Genomic DNA, 20,422 nt, shown 5'->3' with positions numbered 1-20,422 from the left:
CACACTCACAAAAAAGGAGAGTCCACTCCTTGAATCGAGATCATAACATGACACTATACTCAATGAAATTTGAACCATGGTTTCGTGACATTCACTCAACAAAACTTAGCATTAAACCACACAACAAAGTATATAAACACCCTCCTATTATTACTCTAGACTAAAAAAAAATTTAGGACTAGACACCCTCCATTTCTCGAGAGAAAAAAAAAACCTCCCACACATGCCATAAATGACGACAACTACAAAATCAAAACAACGTATCGCATAGGTGTTGCACTTAGACCCCCCACTAAATTAGTGACATGCACAGCAAAGTGCGCAGGGTTTATTATTTTTAACAATTAACAATTTAATATCACACGTCGTCAGGCACAGGCAGATAGAGCAAAACCTCAGAATAGGGTTTGAAGGCACATCGTTGAAACCCTGGTATTGTTCGGCCCCCATGGTAGTTCCTCGAGCTTGAGAGACAAGGCACGACCCATTTCGTTTTTCAACAGTGACAGGCAACCCATTAGCTCAGTTTCATCTATTCATGGCGTACGAAAGCTATGGGCGCGACTACGAGGAGACTTACGATGACGGCGTGGAACAGCAGGAATCCACCTACGATCCTCTATTCGTTCCAGACGCTGTGAGGACCTTCGTGGTATTTCTCTACAGACATATCAGAGAAAAAAATGTCTACGAAATCCACCAGATGTACGAGGGCAGCTTCCAGAAGCTGAGCGAACGAATGTTCAAGGAATCTCCGTGGCCCTCGGTGGAGGCCATTGCTCCATTCGTCGACAACGATCATGTATTCTGTTTGCTTTACAGAGAAATGTGGTTCCGCCATCTTTATGCGAGGCTGTCCCCAAATCTGAAGCAGCGGGTCGAATCCTGGGACAATTATTGTAGTCTGTTTCAGGTCATTGTTCACGGCGTGGTTAACATGCAGTTACCGAATCAGTGGCTCTGGGATATGATCGATGAGTTTATTTATCAGTTCCAGTCGTTTTGTCAGTATCGTGCTAAGCTCAGGAACAAGACTGATCAAGAACTAGCTTTTCTGCGGGAATGTGATGAGGTTCACACGCGATTACCCTTGTTTTTTGAATTTTGAACTGTAAGCTTTATTATTTGCTGAATCTAGGGCTTTCAACTCCAGAAATTTATTAGGGTTATAAAAACATCAAGGTTTGATAGGGCTTCATATTGACCTGCTCACTAGGTTTTACAAAGGGGTAAGTAGTTGAGCGCTTCCACTAGAACAGTGTTGTTCGCCGCCCTTTCGTTACAGTTTATTTTTGAGATACTGCTTCTTGTACTACTGCACCAAACAGCATATATGATATAACAGTAGGTTTGCTTCACTGGTAAAAAAAATGGTCCAGAAGGTCGAAGAAACGCCCCTAATTTGAACTTGGTAAGCTTCTGCTGTCTGACAAAATGTCTGTTTTAAACCAAAGAAAGGAAAAAGGATATTCTTTAAAGAGTATCTTATGGTCTACAATAAGCCCGACAAACTCGTTGTGGTACTTGAAGGTTTGAAATAGAGATTGCAAGCACGTGTTTCCAATTTACAATGGCATTTATAGACGTCCTATAGAAACAGTTGGCCTATAACACCCGTTTACCTGCAAGAGGAACAAGGCTTTTTGACATTTCCTACATGCTTGATTGCATCCCTTTTATTTATCCCTATTTTTTTGTTCTCTAACTTGGTACATTTATGTCTAGGTCCATTCATTTTATTGTTGCCAGCTGTCTATGACCCTGGACAAGCGATCCCTTAGAAAAACAGTAATTCACCTCTTTCAGACGCTGGACAAGTGATGCCTCTAGAAAAACAGTAATTCACCTCGTTCAATTTCAAAAATTCACCTCTTTCAATTTCAAAATACATAATTGGCTGTTGCGTTATGTTTATTTGGGATTTAACCATTCATAACAAGTCATTGTCTTTCTGGTATTCTCTCTTTATATATACATATTTACAGGTCCTGATCCCTGTCATTGGCAGTGCTGTCTCTTGAGTTTTGGCGGGTCTCAACAACTACCACAAAACTTACTGCCCACTTCCCTGAACCTCGGCGAAACATCTCTAATTCTAATTTGATAGTACAATGTACTCATAGGTTGTTCTTCATCTGTGCAGGCTGTTCTTGTAGAAACATCGTTATCTATTTTAGGACTTCCTAACATGCCATCATCCACCTACATGGGCTGTCCTCATAATGAACATCTTGTTCTTTTACTGCTGGAGGTCTGTTAATTTTAGATAACAATGGTATGTTCTATGTTTGCAACAATTATTTCAATGTCCTTTTATTAGCCCAATGATAATTTCCACGTAATTTCCAATAACAATCATATAAACCGTTAATCACATTGACAGTAACTGTAGATAGAACATAAATAAAATCAAAATGTAGAAGACAAGCCAAGACAAGAGAACACCAATATTGGGCTAATGCCAGGGAAAACCCCAAGATGTGGAAAACCCTTGATCAATCTTCTTATTATAAATATCAAATGTTTAGCACAGAGAGAGGGTACAATAATACAAAGTCAAAGTCAAAATTGACTTGCCAAAGCATTGTCCAAAACAGTCCTGTCAAATCTGCAATTCTGCTCTCAGTCAACAGCAGTCAAATCAGCTCTAACCAGAAAGTCAACAGCAATCAAAGTCTGGTCAAACTTCTCCAAAACAGCTTGGTCAAAGGAGAGAGGAACTCGGCCTCTCTTGCTAGTCAAAGTCAGCCCAAAACAATCAACAAATCTGCAGTCAAAGTTGGTCAACCTGAAGTGCCCATAAATTCTCAATTTCTGTGCCAAATAGTGTGACCTGTCCAAACAGAAATCTCCCACAAAAATTGCAGTCAAGGAGGTCAAACAAGGCTCAGTCAACGCTGGTAAAATCTGGCTGAAACAAAAAGTCAACGCCCAGGCAAACTATCCTCCAAAAACTCGCACATGTTAGATGAAACAAGGCTGCCTGTGATTTGTACGACCCAATCAGATGAGGAGAGAGAAGAATGATGTGTTGTGAATGTGCCAAATGAGATTGGAGGTCTCTTCTATTTATATGAGATGGAGGAGGGTCAATTTGTCCAACTTGACCCCAGGCCGACCTCGACAAATTGCATGTGTGGGCTTCATTTCAGAAACATATTTTTCCTTGTGCAAATTCAGTGATGCTAAGGTTGATTTTGGTCCCTCTCAGAAAGAGGAATTTAATCCAATAATCATCTTCTTCAAATGAGCTGTCCAAAGTGGAATTTGGCCCTAGTTGCACATTTTAACAAGGTCTCAATAGATTGCACTTTCCTAGAATAGGAAAATGTTTCCTCATTGCCATTGGCCCCTATGCACACTATTAAGAGTGGTGCAACAAAATTGCACCCAACAAACTTCATTGCAGAATTGATGAATAATAACATGGATAGATCAATCACACAATATATTTGGCATCTGTGAAATCTAAATTTTGTGTTAACAAAATAGGATGTAGAAGTAAAGGTCTCAATCAAGTTAGTAACTTTGGTACAATGGAAGTAACAATTAAACAATCTAATTGAGGCAAATTACTTAGATTCTTGACTATCTAACTTCCAATTACAAGATTAATGTTTTTTTCTTCATAAGATCAGAGGAGCGCTTTTATATTAATGCATGAAAAAACTTGATTACATCATAGATGGACTTGTCTAGTTTGCCACTGGGGAGACTAAACCAATAACAAAGAAACAAAATTTTCAGAGTGTCCTCATTGTGTTTGACCTGTATGTCTGAGACTTTAAACCAAATACAGGGCCGAATATAGACAAAATTACATGGACTGAGAGACAAGAATACATTTTGTAACAAGTCGTGGCACAAAATTTGAGTTGCGTGAGCTATCATGTTATTTGGTTTTATGCTTGAGTTGGAGAGCAAGAGTCCTCGATTGAGGCTAACGACGACGGGGTGGCACCAAAAATTTGCTTCTAGAGTTTGAGTTTGTCATCCATTTTGTTTGCTTTGTTCTCCATGGTGCCTAATCTTTCCATTATTTCAGACATGCAAATGAGGAGCTCCTGCTGGGTGTTAGTTCGGTCGGTAAGGACTCGACCCATAAGTGTCTTGACATGCCAACATAGGTTGACTGTCTACATGTAGGTAGAAGTCCTTGCTCTAGTGGAATTCCTTGTGTCGGGAATCTAATCCTAGGTTTCTCTCTCAACATGATGATCTAGAACGAATCTTCTTGCCTATTGAAATTTCCCTTCAATGTTGGTAATAACCTGGTGCATGACTTCCAGAATGATACACTAATAACAATTCATTATTGCTTTAGCTGAGGCATGTGCATGGGTGGCATGCAGAGAGAGGGGGGCAGGACTAGACTTGCCCCTTCGACGAGTTGCGAGAGACTTGTTAAACCATGAGTGAAGGGAAATTTACAAGAAGGAAGAACAAAGGGCTGGCAGAGTGAGACCATGGGGGAACAAATTGCTCAGAATGATAGTGGGGGGAGAAAGTTATAATTGTGAGGACATTGAAGTAAGGAAGCTTGCAAAAAAAACATAGCCAAGAAAGGTAACAAAGAAGCAGAATCAAGAATTCCAGATTGGAGAGAGTAGAGAGATCATGAAAAGAAGGCAATCTTGGAATGCATTGTAGGGTGTATCAATTAGAAATTCGAACTTGAGTGATAGAGCTCCTTGCGGGGGCAAGGCACAGATGAATACTGAGAGTTGAGATCCTAGAGGGCTTATTGCAAGCGTGAATGCTAGGAATTGCATTGCGCTTGGCAGCTGAAGTCTTTGGCTTTGCACTGCTGGGAAGTGGGGGTAGTCTCCATGATTTAAAATGTAGCGAGAACTAGCCTTAATTTTCCTTGAGTGATATTGCGAGCAACCCCCCTCTGCTTAAAATGATGGTGGTGTCCTTGACCTTGCAGAGCCATGAATGTCTGCTTGGTTTGCATGGGATGAGATATACGAATCCAAAGGTTACCCATCGCCCTTCGTACGTTTATGCTTGAAATGATTAATGCGATGCCTTGTTTGGAATTGGGATGGTGGCAGTGGGCTTGCCAGACAAGCTGCTAGGTGTGGGCAAGCTGATACCCTTGCTTATGATGATAGAATATCATTATCAACTGGGCAACTTGTTGATTCACATCCTCTGCAGGGCAATTACAAGATTAATGTTACAATGTGTAATGTACAAGAGAAAATATTCATACATGACAATCTATTGTTGTTTGCTTTTGTTAGTAAATTTTGCATTTCACTGCGTGATTGCTAGTATTTTGCATGCTTTCTATGAATTCAACTTGCAATGGAAATCTTTTCTGCAAGAATTGCAGTGCTGCAATTACACTTGAATAGTAGTGTGAGTGATTCGTTCTTCAACTATTAGCAAACCTCCATCTACTATTGTAACACACATTGGGGATGTTGGCATTGGTGTAGTGTTGTGCCCTGATGCAAGTATTGGATTTTGGTGCTATTTTTAAGAATGGAATCAATGCAGAAACTATTCTTGTTTTGGTGTAGAGGGTGTAAAACTTTCCTCCCGTGCTTTTTTGAGGTTGTGTACATATCAATGACCTTTTGACTTGGTCAAATAGTTGATCCTATGAGAAAAATTCCTTACTTAGGAGTTGTTGGTCCCCATCAACTGCAAAATCAGTAAGGTAAACTACATCTTATTCTATTATGTGGTATTCCATTTTTTGGCTAGCAAAATTGCCCTTTAATTGATAAAGACGAACTATATCCAATTGTTAACTAGCTGCTCTACAAAACTATTTTCCCTCAACTTAGTGTCAACATTTGTAGTTGTCCCCTTAAGAAATGCACTAATAATTCCATTTTTGTCCCCATTTAATACCCATGACTGAAAGAGCTTTAGACAAGTTGCATTGAACACAAGATGAATGCTTGTGTATTGTGACAAGGCTAGCCAAAACTTACTATGTTGTATTTTCTTGAAAATGGTGGATGGCTATATTTGAGAGGTTTTAGCTTTTGATCCTTCTATTTGAAGCACACTTTTCGAATGTAAATCCATGGCTCGTCTTCTTGTTGGAATTGATATTTTAATTTTGTGTAGTTCATGTTAGGGGTCTTGCTTTACTTGAATTTTTTTGCAAAGCATCCAGTGCTTGCGTATGAATTTATTAGGTGTGATCCAATAAATTGAATTGCTTGCCCATGTGCAACAAAAGTTCGTTTCTCATCATTGTCACAACTACTAGACCCAATTTGACTAGAATAGGTCTTTAGGTAGAAGTCAAAGATGAACCTGAAAAGGAAAAATGCCAATTGCAACATGCAAGCACAATTCTAGCTTATGCTACACATAAGGGATGTTGAAATCCCAACTCTTTAGGTCTTGTGATTGAAAATGTGCTACAATTGAACATGGTGTGGTTCATTACCTCATTATGCCCATTTGTCTCTGGTTGGAAGGCAATGCTCTTTTTCATCTTCTTGTTTATCAATCTTCATGGGGATTTCTAAAATAACTCAAGAATCTAGTGTCTTTGCTAGAGATTAATTGAAGATTGTAAGCCAAAACACACATATACTTTGTTGAAGAACAATTGTGTTGCAAGTTGCACTGTGATAATTTACTTGAAGGGAATCATTATAACCATTTTGTTGAAGCGATTCAATTGTCGATAGATATGCATTGGTTCTAATGATTGTCAATGAACATAATCGATTGGAAAATGTTGCAAAGGTGGCAATTTTAGGTAAACTTTGCCACCATCTACTCAATTCCTTGCCATTGAAAATGGTGTTGCAGATTTATTGTGATCTTCTCCACTTCAAAGTGTCCTAAATTTTTGAACCAATCCACTTCTTGCAACATCTACATCAAATGTTCACCTTGAAGGACACATTGCTTGCAACATCTATGGTATATTGTCCTTTAGTGGATCATCGTGTAACTCTTCTATCAACAATTTCTAGGGGTTTTGCATGATTGTGTAAATCTGTTTAAAGTTTGGGTAATATTTATAGGTTTTCTTGAATTCGCTGAATCCAAATTGTAGAGCTAGTTTGTTTATTGATGGCCTTGAAAGGAAATCCTCAATAATGTTGGTAGTTCCTTTTCAAGACTTGATGACCATGTTAAATTGTTGTCGATAATTTATGCGTTTCATATGTTGAGAATTCTAAATTTTGCTTAGAGTCTAGATGTATTAGAACCACTTGTGGTCATTGTGCACGATCATCTCCTAGCCTAGCCAACAATGTCATCAATGTTTGTCTATTTGTGCCAAAGCATACTTTGTGTGAACATCAAAATGGTTTAGAATTCTGCTTGAGAAAGTTCTAGTTTGGTATGCTACAAGTCTCTTATTCTGCATCAACAATGTACCAGTTGTATTTTTCGAAGTATCCATTTCTATCTTGTATGGTTGTTGATTGTTAAACAAAGCAAGATGTGGGACAATAACTACCTTGTGCTTGATCTCATCAAATTCTATTTGTTGTGCTACTACCTAGTCAAACTAAACACGATCCTTGGTCGAGGAGGTAAGTGGGCTTGAGTGTTGGAGAAATGTACAATGACTTTATGCAAATAATTTGACATCCCCATAAAACTGTGCAAATTTTATGGTCAAGGACAAATGACAACAACTTCAATTATTTTGAACTATTTTTTCACTTATCATGATGAGGCTAATGTGCCCAGATTTATCATTACGGGGGTACCATTGGCATCATTCAAATTTGTTGCTTTTTTACGAAGTAATCATGAGTGGGGGGGGGTATCTGTTTTGTTAAAGTCGCCTACAATACACCCTTGGCCCCAATTGCTATTGCGTGTGGAGGTGCACATCCACAAGTGCAAGCATAGGTATGCATAAGCGTTCCACTTGGATAGACTTGAACTTGGGTGAGAGCTATATTAGCTACTTGCTTTCATTGACCTAACAAGCCATCATTGACAAGGGCTTCAATTTTAGCTAGATAAATTCTCAAGCCCTTATGATTCACTTAGAATCCAAGGTAGATTAACTTTTGTTCTGAGAATCTATATTTCTTCAAGGTGTCTAACAACTAGTTTTTGTCCAAAGTTGCAAAAACTTGGTTCAGATGATGCAAATGTTCCTCCTACATTTTGTTCAACACCACCAATGTTGTCTATCGAAACTACAAAAAAAGAGTCCACATATGGTTTCATTACTTCATTTTTCATCCACATAAAAGCTATTTGGGAATTAGCAAGACAAAAAGCCATCACTAGCCACTCGCGTAGTCCTTAACGAGTTTGTTTCATGTTGGTTTGGTGGTAGTTGGGCTTCATACCAATCTTATTGATGTATGTAGCTCCCTACAATTGATTTAATGTGTGTTACTGGACCCATGGGGTTTTGATGATGGCTACGCGAATTTGCGTTTTGGATACAAATACAAATATGGATCCACCCAGATCAACGTAGGATCCGCCACATATACAGATCCTTCAAACCTCGAAATGGATCCCATGCTACTCAAACAGACCCTATGCTAGCTAGTCCTCACTTGCTAGATCCTAAGCAAATAACATTAGAGTTTTTGGTTTATTTTTTAAGGATATTTGCCACATGTTTGAAACTCTACAAATTGAACATTCTATTTAGATTTTTAGTTAGATTACTTATTAGCTAAGTAACTTGACACGGGGATTCGTCGGATACGGGGATTCAAGTGTTGGATTCAGACACGTTGACCCCCCGAAATAGGACACATTAGGATACGTTATATATATATACATATATATTAAAAATTAGATATTTATTACACAAATTCATTGATTTCAAACATAGATCTTCATCTAGATGTAAGTTTTACTGTTTACAAAGTAAGTAACATTATAGCATGCATATACATACAAAATTCAAATATATGTCACATAAATGATAAATCAATGATCATAAATTCTAAATTCATAAATGATAAATCATAATACATATTCAATTCATCAATGATCCAATAGGAGAAAGACATGATAGTAATATAAAGACACTGACAGACATGATAGTAATATAAAGACACTGACAGCTGTAGTTTTCTCATTAAGTCATCAAAATCAAAATGTGTTACATAGGTAGTGCAATGCCAATGGCAAATAGAAATAGAAAATACAAAACAACAAGTATACAAGCCTCAAGGCAGTAGGTAGCCCATGACTCATGAGTCATCAATCCTCATAGTCTTCATTAGAATCAACATCACTGTCCTCATCATCATGGTCACCACTGCTCTCCTCATCATCCTCCTCCTCCCTTATATCCATAGTCGTCTCTGCATCTATTGGTGTGGAGGATGACCCCTCTACAGTATCACCATCATCAAATCTAACGGGCTCTAGCACTGGATCATTGAGATCCATGTTGGCTAATGCCAACTCAACACTGCTGTCCAGACCCGTATCATCAGGAAAGTCATCCCACATCTTTGTCTTTCCCTTCAACCACTCTTCCCTCTACTTGTAAATAAGACGAAGGTTGGTGTGCACATACACCATTGTCGCCGCCTTGGACTGCTCAAGCCTGCTCTTCTTAACCCTATACAAATTCCCATATGTGCTCTAATTCCTCTTGCAACAAGAGGATGAAGTCACCTGAGAGAGGAGCCTCATGGCTAACTATTGTAGAGGAGGGCTTGTTGCCCCATGATTTGCCCACCAAGAATAGGGCTTCTTAGCCCCATGTCTCTAATCACATCATATCCTGCAAATCGACCAGTGCCAGTTGAAAACTTTGCAAAGGAATCCTCCATCTCATCAAGCAATGCTCTATCCTGAAAAACCCGCCTGAATGCATCTTTCCTCCCCCTGCGAGATTTCACCATCCATGTGAGGAGGGAATTTGCGGGAAGGTCCACCATTTAGCCACTCATGGCCATAGTATTTTGGGTTCAATGAGTGAGCCAAACAATGTGAAGGTGTGCAATTCTTGTCCCATTTGCTGACAAGAATATCCTGTATAGTACCACAGAAGGCCTCTGGTGATGTCTCATACTCGGGGCACTCACTCTATTGAATAATGCTTCTCACATACTCAATTATGGAATCCCATCCCTCATAAACCTCTCCTAGGATGGGTTTGTCTGTATTTGCAAATCGAAGCAAAGAAATGATAGGGTCCACGATTTGAATAATTAGTTCTACCCTCTCCCACTAAGCATCATCTAGCACTGTGTCCTTCACTCTTTTAGAGGCTAGTTGATCTGTCTTTCTCCAAAAAGACCAAAACTCTGAAATAACCATGGCCTCAAGAATGGTCTTGACCTCCCTCAACCTCTTCAACATGATGAATGAACAGACAAACTGTGTATCAACAATCTTCAACAATGATAGATTGTTGTAATCCTTGTAGATAGTGAGGGAATTTGTATGATTTTGCACAAAGTTATGGATATGCCGTGCATCCTCAATAATGTTACCAATCCAAAGCACATCAGAAGCAATGGATTTCAGTGCTCAGTTCAATGAATGGACAATGCAAGGTGTTCAAAACCCTTGTGGATATTTAACACCCACAATCATGCCAACAACCTTGCAAACAGGTGCATTATCTGTAATGATTTGCACACAAGCATCATCACCTACTTCTTCAATAACTTTAATAAACAACTCAACCATATATTGTGCATCCTTGTATTCTCCAAGTGTATCCACTGCTTTCAAGAAAACTGGACCATTCAAGGAAGATACCATGAAGTTGATGAGTGGGTGTCGTGCTGGATCTGTCCATCTATCAGAAACAATGCTAACCCTAGATGTTGGCCATGATGCTTTAATAGGCTCAAGCATTTTCTGCACCTCTTTTTTTGCCATCATCAACAATGTGGTTCTAAGCTTCTTTGAAACAGGAGGCACATACCATGATGGAGATCCGTGAGTTAGAGCTCGGCACATCTCAATAAATAGAGGTGAGCGTGCAACATTAAAGGATATGAAGTTTTGATAGAAAAAAAAGGCAATGGTGAGATCAAGCTCTTCTCGTTTCTCTTTTTGAAAAATCTTGTCTATTGGACCAAGGAAATTGCCTTTCTTTTTGCTGCTCTTTCCCCAATAGAACTCTCAACTGGAAATTTGGTGGTGCCTTTCCTCAAAAATGGAAGGGGGTCATCATTCCTGGTTTTTTTTGATTTTGCAACGACATTTGCCATACCAACAATGAACTCTTTTTCCATTTCTTTCCTCTTTTGTAAAGAAACTTGTGTACAAGCTCCAGCTCTACAACTTGGTAAAGCCAACAAATGGCCTTTCACATGAAAATATGTGCTTTTGAAAATATTGTGGCAAAAGTTGCATCTCCAATTTACATCGCCTCCTCCCTTCCCCTTGCTGCTTGGCCCATCCTCTCTTGTGACATATTTCCATAAGGGATATTTCTCAATGTTACCTTTAGGAGGAAGTCTTCCCTCAACATTACTTGCAGTAGACTCTGATGATATTGGGGGAGGAGGGGCATCTCCAATGGGGACATTCTTCCCCTTCGTTTGCCCCCTACTTGTTGCCCTTGATTGAGCCATGAATACTGAGAAAAAAAATTAAAAAATAAATAAATAATAATAATAATAATAATAATAATGCACAAATTTGTAAAAGAAATGCATATACAAACTGATGTAATACAAATGCAAAAAAAATAGAGAAGAAATGCACTTACCTGTTGATTGAATCTCCTTGAAAACGCTCCAAACCCTTGGCTCCTTGCCCCAAACTCCTAACAACAAACCCACAATTCACTTCTTGCAAAAAGAATGACCCAAAATGATAAAAAACATAAGCATTTTCGCCCTTTTATGGCCATGCGGGTCCTGATTTGCCAGATTCGTGTCCGGATTTCGTGACACGTTGTGTCCGAATGGGACACGATCTGGATTCGATCATGTCCCATTCGGACATGACATGTCACAAAATTTAGACACGATTTAGGGGGAATAGAATCCGATTCGCCGGATTCGGACACGTGGCCAAAAAATAATGAAACCGGTTTCAGAGCCTATTAGTAATATTTAGGATATATACTTGTATACTTAAGCTATTAATTACCTATAGGGCATATAGCACATGATAATGCTAGCTAGAAGGTCTAACACCAAAATTAAAATTTTCATTTTTCGATAATGCTAACATGAAAGCTTTGAGACAATACATAGATAATAATGTATAGCGTACAAATGATGGCTGTGCCATTAATAATTTATTTAGATCAATCCCACCCACTCTAGATGAAGAGTCCTCTTATAACAATATGATACATAGATTATAGCATGTCCTTAAACAATCTAAAATATTCATTTACCATTGTAACTAGATGGGAATTTTGAGATTTTAAGGCAAATTTCAAGGAAGATGGCAGGCTGATCATGATGCAGAGTTGAAATATTCAAATGATGAGTATGTAGATCCATTTTTGGACATGTAGTTAGATCTACCTTACATCATCATATTGATAGAGTGATCATTGATGATACACTAAATTTTGTATTTATAGTTATCCTTTTTGTATAAAGCATGATACAATCATGATTTTAGTTTTGATTTTAACATTTATATATATATATTTTTAAATTTAAAAAATATATATTATTGTATTTTCTGTACATGGCTTTTTCCCAGTATATTCAGATCTTTGCTTTTCAAAAATCTTGTGGATCCATATTGGGATCTGAATCTAGATCTGTATTCGTATCTGTTTCCTGGCAACTTAGGATTTAATATATCATCAATTTAAGTCAATGTACATTGCTTTTTAATGGTAATCTTAGTAAAAAGCTGATAATCTACACATTCTTTGTTAATTTTTTTATGTTCTATGCTTAAGAGCAATTTACTTCAAATTTTCTTGTCAGCCCAATATCAATGTCCAGTTTAGCAATCACATTAGCATGATGTTAAAATGCAGATAGAACATAAACATAAACAGTAGAAGACAAGTCAAGACAAGAGGACACAAGATGTGGCACCAGCCAGGGACAAACCCCAATGTGGGGAAACCCTTGATCAATTCTTCTTATATTCTTCAATAGTTAATCAGAGAGAGAGATAGTACAAATATACAAAACTGATAATTAATGACAGCAGCAGATAAGGCCTTCAACAGTAAGCTCAATGTATCCTCCTTGCTGTTTAGAAGATCCTCCACATGGCAGCAACAGTCTGCTGCAATCACGATTCAATCTGGTCAACACATTGACCCAACATTCCTCCACAAAGGTGCTGCTCTCCACCATTGTTTGATTGCTGCTCCTGCAAGTCTAGTTAGGGCACAATATGCAGCCCTTAACCCTCTATGCTGACTGCAAACTTGCTGTCCTAAAGACTCCTACAAGTTGCCCATCAAACTGACTTAACACATACAAGATACATTCCAAAATTTGTGCACTAGCTAAGTGTTCTAGGGTAATTAGGCTGCTGCAGTTCTGGACTGGTTAGGCACCCAACCACAGTCCCTAACATCCCTCAAACTAACCCAGAATTCCTTCCTCTTGCTGCAGCTGTCCCTCAATAGGATGCTGCCATCCATGCTGATCCTTTAGGGCAGTTACAAGCCCAGCGCATGGACTTGACACCCGAAAACTGTTGCTGCACCCTCCAGCAAACCCTCCTTGCTTCGGCCTCCAAGAACAGTCACTCTGTCCTCTAAACGGACCCCTGAAATTGGCCTCAAATGACCTCACTGTCCAGACTTCTTCTTGCTACAGCTAGGGCTTGCTTTAGCTGCAGTTAAGGGCTTCTTCTACCTTTCCTCTTGCGGCAGATATGGCCTCTCGTTGCTGCGGAATTATGGCCTCCTTTTGACAGTGAATTAGGGCCTCTTGACAGCGTGTGGATGACTGCGTTTTAGGCCTCCTTTAGACAGCGGATTAGGGCTCCTTTTTGGCTGCGTATTGGAGCTTCCTTTGACTGCGGCTAGGGCTGCCTTCTTTGACTGCGGCTAGGGTATGATCTCCCCTCTAGGACTGCGGCCATATCTATCTCTTCACCTGCGGCTAGGTCATGGCTAGATCTCCTCTAAGACAGCGTATAGGGCTTCTCCTTAGGACAACGTATAGGGCTTCTCTTCTAGACCTCTCTTTCCACCAAAACCCAAACGAGTGGAGAGAGAGATCACAAGAGATGAGTGTGTGAAATGACTTGAAGACCTCTCCATTACATAATGCAATGTTGAGGATAAGTTGGGGTAATTTGGTTGTTGGCTGACCTTGACAAATTATCAATAATACAAATAAATTCATATCTCCATGAATACATGTCGGAATCGGATGATCTTTAGATCAATCCTACATCTCTCGAAGAGAGGAATCCAAGAAAAATATCAGTTGTCATAAATAAGATGATACACATGGAGTTTGGCCCTAGTTGCCAATTTTAACATTCTTCAATTAACAACTTTTTTCAAAATCGACATAATGGTCGATGCCCTTGGAGAAGAACTAGGATGAATATGTCCCTTATATAACAAATACCTAGATGTGTTTCTTTATCTCCTTATTCGTTGAGAATGATCGTAATCAAAATGTTTCATTTGGCAAGGCTACTCTTTGTTACAAAATTACAAATCAATCCAACTTTCAATAACAAGTTTTGGAGGCACACCTTTTGGCTCATTGGAGAATTTTGCATGGTGATGGATGGGCTTTTCACCTATTGTTTCCCCCTTAGCAATTTTTTTCTTGTTTAATTAGGCTTGAGTTGTGATTGTGTAGGCATGTGCCCCCAAGGGCTCTATTCTTGCACCAAATAGAAATTGTAGTCTTATCTTCTTTCCCAATGCTAATTACAAGTAGTCTAGAATTTTGTGAGGCCATGATGAGCTATTGTAGTCGTGTCCATGATGAGTTATTGACCTTCAATTGTAGAAACACATGTTAGTGGTATTGGATCTTTCTGTAAAGTTATTGCATTGGCCTATCCATCCTTCTTTAGTCAATATTGGTGTTTGCACCTTTGGTAGATATCTATCCCATAACTAAGGATTGTTGAAGATTCCATTGAACACATCCAAAGGGAACCACATCAAGCTCTACCTCATCAATGTATTCCTTAAAGATGGCAAAACTTCACCTTGTACTTATGCTAAACACACATGGCCTTCTTCTTGCTAGGGGAACCCAATGAGTGGGGTTTAGATGTGGTTTACTCGACAAATTATGCTTCTTTATTATTGCTTCTTGGATCATTGTGGATACCATTTTTTTTAAAATCTTTATTCACATTTTTTATTTTGTTTATTTATTTGGATTTTGAATGAAAACAACCTCTCTTGCCTTGAATGATTGGGATGAACTATAGACATTAAACATATTACTTTGCTTGTATAGTCAGCATTCACGATCTCCTTCTAACATTGTTTAGGCTATGAAAACTTGGGGTCTCTTATATAGATGCATGCTCCAACATTCCTCTGTAGGATATCCTCTACACATCCCATAAATGCAAAATCAAACTCTTTTCTTCCTAACATTTGTGGCATGATGTCAATTGGGTCTAGCTTCGATGGTTGAGAGGAGTGTTATCCTGCCAAGGTTACTTGGGAGCAGGAGCGGGGAGCGGCATTTTCAAAAGCTCTTGAGTCGGGAGTGAATCAGGAGCGAATATTTATATAATATATATTTTTATATATTTTGATGCATATATGTCAACAAAAGCATGTAGAATGATAAATTAGATATAAAAAGCATAAAAACATGGATTAAACCACATATAACATCAATCATCTAGAAGTTATAATCTTTATCAACCACGTCCACAAGTTACAAGTTCTCATTTATATAGCATGTAAGGGCGCACATAACCAAAAGAACATCGAGTGCAATCCATCTCTGAACTGAAAATACATCAACAAATATGCTCTACATGGCCTCTAGCATCCAAAAAAGTCATGCTACAACAAATAGCTACATATCGTCAAAATCATTGCCTATCTTGGGATCTTCGCCATTAATATCACCTTCTAAGCAATTAACATAAGATAGAAAAAATGTAGCATGTCAAGTCAAGATTTCGTTTGAGTGATGGGTACATTTTTAGTAGGGTTATGATAGAGGAGTTCGACAACCAATGTCACTAACATTAAGGTACATAGAGGGCTTGGTGCTCTTGATTGAATACGAGTTCCATATCCTAGTACATGACAAAATTCTATGGAAACATTGCAATCCCCCAATCTTGAAATCTTGAAAAATTGATAAGTATGTTGGATTTTGAGTGAGATCTAAAATTCTACTTTCTCCGTATGAAATCAATGAGGTTAGAACCACTCTCAAACATCTTGAGTCATTTCACGGTAATGTTAAAAATTTAAGTAAAAGGATGAGAATGAAAGATAAAGGAGAATTTCAATTTTACTTTAAGAATTTAACATTACTATGAATTGCATATCAATACTAGGGACATAAGCTTGAATATTAGGCTGCCCTACTTAAAAATTCTCGTTTCTTTGAATTTTTTTTTTTTTTTTTTGACGTTTGGAACATCTTTGTGACAAAATTTTTGTGAAAAAACCAGGGATCGATTTTTATTAGTTGCCGGAGCATGCTCTCGATTCGCTCCCACTCGGAGCACTCTCTGGGAGCGATTCGAAGGGGGGGAGGGAGCCACTCCTCCACAACCCTCCACCTAGGTTCAATTCCCACAAGTGACATGTTTGAGCTCTTATTGAGTATATTATTGTAAATGGCCTTGAGCCTTGTGTTGACAAAGCCTTGAGCTTTTGTGAAACTTGGTTTATGTTAGGCATCATCATTTGAATGAGGGGAAGTGCCCATTGGGTTCCTTGGGATGTGTATTTCACAAAACCATTTGCAGAATGTTGTCCTTACTCAAAATCCTTGATGTTGCCTTTTTGCTGCATGGTACCATAGAAAATATTCTTTGTGCCCTCTTTGAAGTGGCTATTGTTAACTTTGGCCTAGAACTTGTGCCAACTTGTTTATGTGGCTTTACATAAGGCATCTTGCCTTTTTGCTGCATAGTACCATAGAAAATATTCTTTGTTTCCTCTTCTGAAGTGGCTATTGTTAACTTTGGCCTAGAATTTGTGCCAACTTGTTTATGTGGCTTTACATAAGGCATCTTGCAAAGTTTGATATTGAACATTTTGAACACCTTTTGAATTGGGTTAATCATTTTTGTAATGAACTTTGTCACTAGCTTAGGTTCTTCAACCATGACCTTGAGCCGAATGGTAAAAACAATTGAACTCTTGATTTAGGCATGTATCCATTGGTTTGAATTTACTGGTAGCCATTCCCATTGCATTTGTTTCTTCATATTGTTAACTAGGTAGACTGTAGAACTTGTCCTTGACAAGAGTCTTAAAGTTGTTTCTCATGACATTCTTAGTGGCTCCATGGTTTTGTTTTTGCCCCCAACGGAAGGCTTGAGATAGATTACCACCTTCTCAAAGTGGCATAGTTTTGTAGGCTCTGTTATTTGGGTTTGAGACCAAGTAGCACTTTATCTTTTGTTGTCTTTTGCACTCTGAGTTTGGAGGGAGATTTCACACTCTTTATAGGGGCTTGCACTAGTCTCTATCAACATTCTTGAGATATTATGACTCACAATGCCTTGCCTTATGCAGTAGATATTATGACTTCAAACGCGTCCACCACTCATACACATTATGTCAAGAGCATGATTAGAGCAACTTAAGAGAGTCGCTAGTCTTCCTAGTGATGCCTTGCTAACTTCTTCATTTTTATTTGGAGTTTCCTGGCCATGGATGTTAAGAGTATTCCTTTCAGTGCCTCCGTCTAGGGGTGGATTAGGCTTATGCCACCCATGTTTACTCAATAGGGCCTACTGGTCTAGGGCACTCTTTGGGGGACATTATTTTGTAGGCATGACGTGGTATATGGATATTTGCAAAAGCGAAATTTGGCTCATGGGGGATTTGCGAGTCTTCTTAAGTCATAATAGAGCCAAGTGCCTGGCTTGAACTTGGCTTGAGACTTCGCTAAACTGACTAAGACTTGACTAGACTAGGCTTAGACTAAGCGAAACTTGGCCTAGACTTGCTAAACTCGATGTTGATTCAAATTATATTTTTGAGTTTCATCAAGCCTTGAGCTGAGTTTTTCTGAGCCCTCTTCTAGTGGAGTCTTTGTTGAGTCCAAACTATTCAACTTTGATTTGCATTATTGCATGGGATTCAAAGAATGAGTTCCTACTCACTCCTCTCTTGTTATTGGCTTTATTTCAAGATCGACTTTATCTTTTCATTGACTCTACTCCACTTTTAGGGTTTTCATAGCCCTAGGTTATTATGTTTCATTTCATGTTGTTATTGTACTGCTTTTATTATATTTCTTCTTTTGGGGGCCTCTTGTATGGTCTTTTCTCTAGCATAATCTCTAGCATATTTTTAAAAACCGACTGATATGAATCAGTAAGCAGTCAAATCTGCCGGTCAATAATCTGCAGGCAATGACTCGATAGAAAAATCTGATTTGGGGACTGATTGGTACCAGTTAGGTACCAAATCAGCCAGTTTGGTGCCTAACTGGTACTAGTCGGCTGATTTTGCTCCAAACTGGGCCAGTTAGATCTCACATGTGTGGCCTGTGCGGGGAATCTGGGATCCACAATGTCAATTTTTCATGTGGTTTTTGAGGAAACTAGGGATTGTCTCTCCCAAAACAACCCCCCCTGGCCATATAAACAACCCTCCCCCTCCTAAACCCTAAATCTAAACAAAAAGCTTAACTCAACCTTAACACTACTGCCAATTCCTTTTACTTAAAATTTTAACATTACTGTTAATTGTTTTCAGATGTTTGAGAGTGGTTCCAATCTTGTCGTACTTCATATGTAGAAAGGAGAATTTCATATCCTACTCAAAATTTAGTAGACTTAAACAATTTTTAGGATTGTTAGGATTGCAACATTTTCATTAAATTCTATCATGTATGAGGGGATGGGATTGGCATTTAATGAAGAGCATGTACCTTGATGTTGGTGGTATTTATTTTTGAACTAATCTGCCATGCCCTTAACAAAAATGTGTGATTTTTTGAGTGCAAATTATGCAAACACTTATTTCTAAAACTTAATAATTAGTTCCAATGATGTAGATGTTTATTTAGCACTTCAATGTATCATTAAGCAATTATATATTCAAAAATTCAACCATAAAGACAATGAAACAGTAGAGATTAGAATGCACAAGAGAGACAAAAAGTTTACCCTTGGGAAAACCCACTTGGGGGCAAAACGAAGAAACCTTCTTCTTAGAGAAATATTCAGTTCAACATGAGATACATCAAAGTTGAGGTCAAGGTCACGCTAACCAGCAAGATGGTTTCTACAAGACAACCACAAGATGTTAAGTCTAACCTCTTCCACTTGTCCACCAAAGTCCACCTTGAGTAGCTCGATCAATGTCTCACAGAAAACTTGGGTTTGATCACAGCTTCATTTCACAGGCAACTCAGACTTGATGACAGTCTTCACTCCACAAGAACTCTGACTACTTCACAAGAAACTTGTACTGTTATACAGACTTCTCTTTATAAGAAATTTGGACTTGATCAGACTTCTCCTTACAAGAACTTGAGCTTGTTTCCCTGCTAGATCAGACATCCCTTCACCAATAACTTGGACTATGTCACAGAAGGTGTCTCAGACTAACACAGAGAAGTTTCAGACTGTACCACTGATCAGTCTCAGACTATACCACGGAACAATCTTGGACCAATTCCACAAAACAACTCGGGCTTTGATCACAGAAAATCTCAGATTGCACCTCAGAAAATCTTGGACTAGAGCCTAAAAAACTATTGGACCTGTACCTCAGAAAATCTCGGATCTGTGCCTCAGAAATTTCGGACTGCAGTAGACTCTTTTCACATGTGGGAGAAGGATCTTTCTTCTCCTATCTTGGCTATCTTCTGCACCTTGTCTTGGCCTTCTTATCTGTAAAGTTTTGTAGATGTTCTATGCTAAGAGCAATTTCACTTTTCTCACAGCAATCATACAAGTAGATAAGCAAAATGCAGATAGAACATATAAGCAGATCTTACAGAAGACAAATCAGAAACAAGAAAAATGTATGTGTTCGTTTCGGCGGTCAACAGGATGCTTCAACCAGCAAAGTCTCCTTTGGTCAGCCAGCCCGGCATGTGTCACAACCAATGTTGCACAAAGCGCGATCGGGATTTAATCGGCGCCGGGAAAAAAGCGGAAAAAATCGACAAAAGCGGGAAAAAAGCGGAAAAAAGCGGGAAAAAAGCGTTTGGCACAAAAATATTCATTTTTTTTTTTTTTTTCAATTTTTTTAATATCTAAACCATCTACAACATAAAATAAATACATTGACACATAAATATGATAAAAAAACTAATATATAAGATGTTTAATATCATTTCTAGTGCTAAAATCACACATAACATTGAATCATGTCCTGAATAGTAAGTCCTGAGTCCCA

At 38.5% G+C, this 20,422-nt stretch overlaps 1 protein-coding gene across 1 annotated transcript in view; it reads left to right on the top strand.

Annotated features, from left to right (window-relative positions):
* Positions 1-287: 287 nt before the first annotated feature.
* LOC149257431 (uncharacterized) overlaps positions 288-20,422 on the top strand; it is a 46,871-nt gene continuing 26,736 nt past the window's right edge. The window contains exon 1 of the mRNA XM_089414291.1: positions 288-1,072. Coding sequence (XP_089270417.1) covers positions 539-1,072 — 534 coding nt within the window. The 5' untranslated portion in view covers positions 288-538. The remainder of the gene's footprint in view (positions 1,073-20,422) is intronic.

Source organism: Pinus tabuliformis, chromosome 6, assembly GCF_031772625.1.
Source record: "Pinus tabuliformis cultivar Carrire ecotype Pingquan chromosome 6, CPIR1, whole genome shotgun sequence".
In the NCBI taxonomy this organism is placed as follows: Eukaryota; Viridiplantae; Streptophyta; class Pinopsida; order Pinales; family Pinaceae; genus Pinus; species Pinus tabuliformis.
The sequence above is the reverse complement of the archived record's forward strand: the minus strand, read 5'-3'. Positions and strand labels throughout refer to the sequence as shown.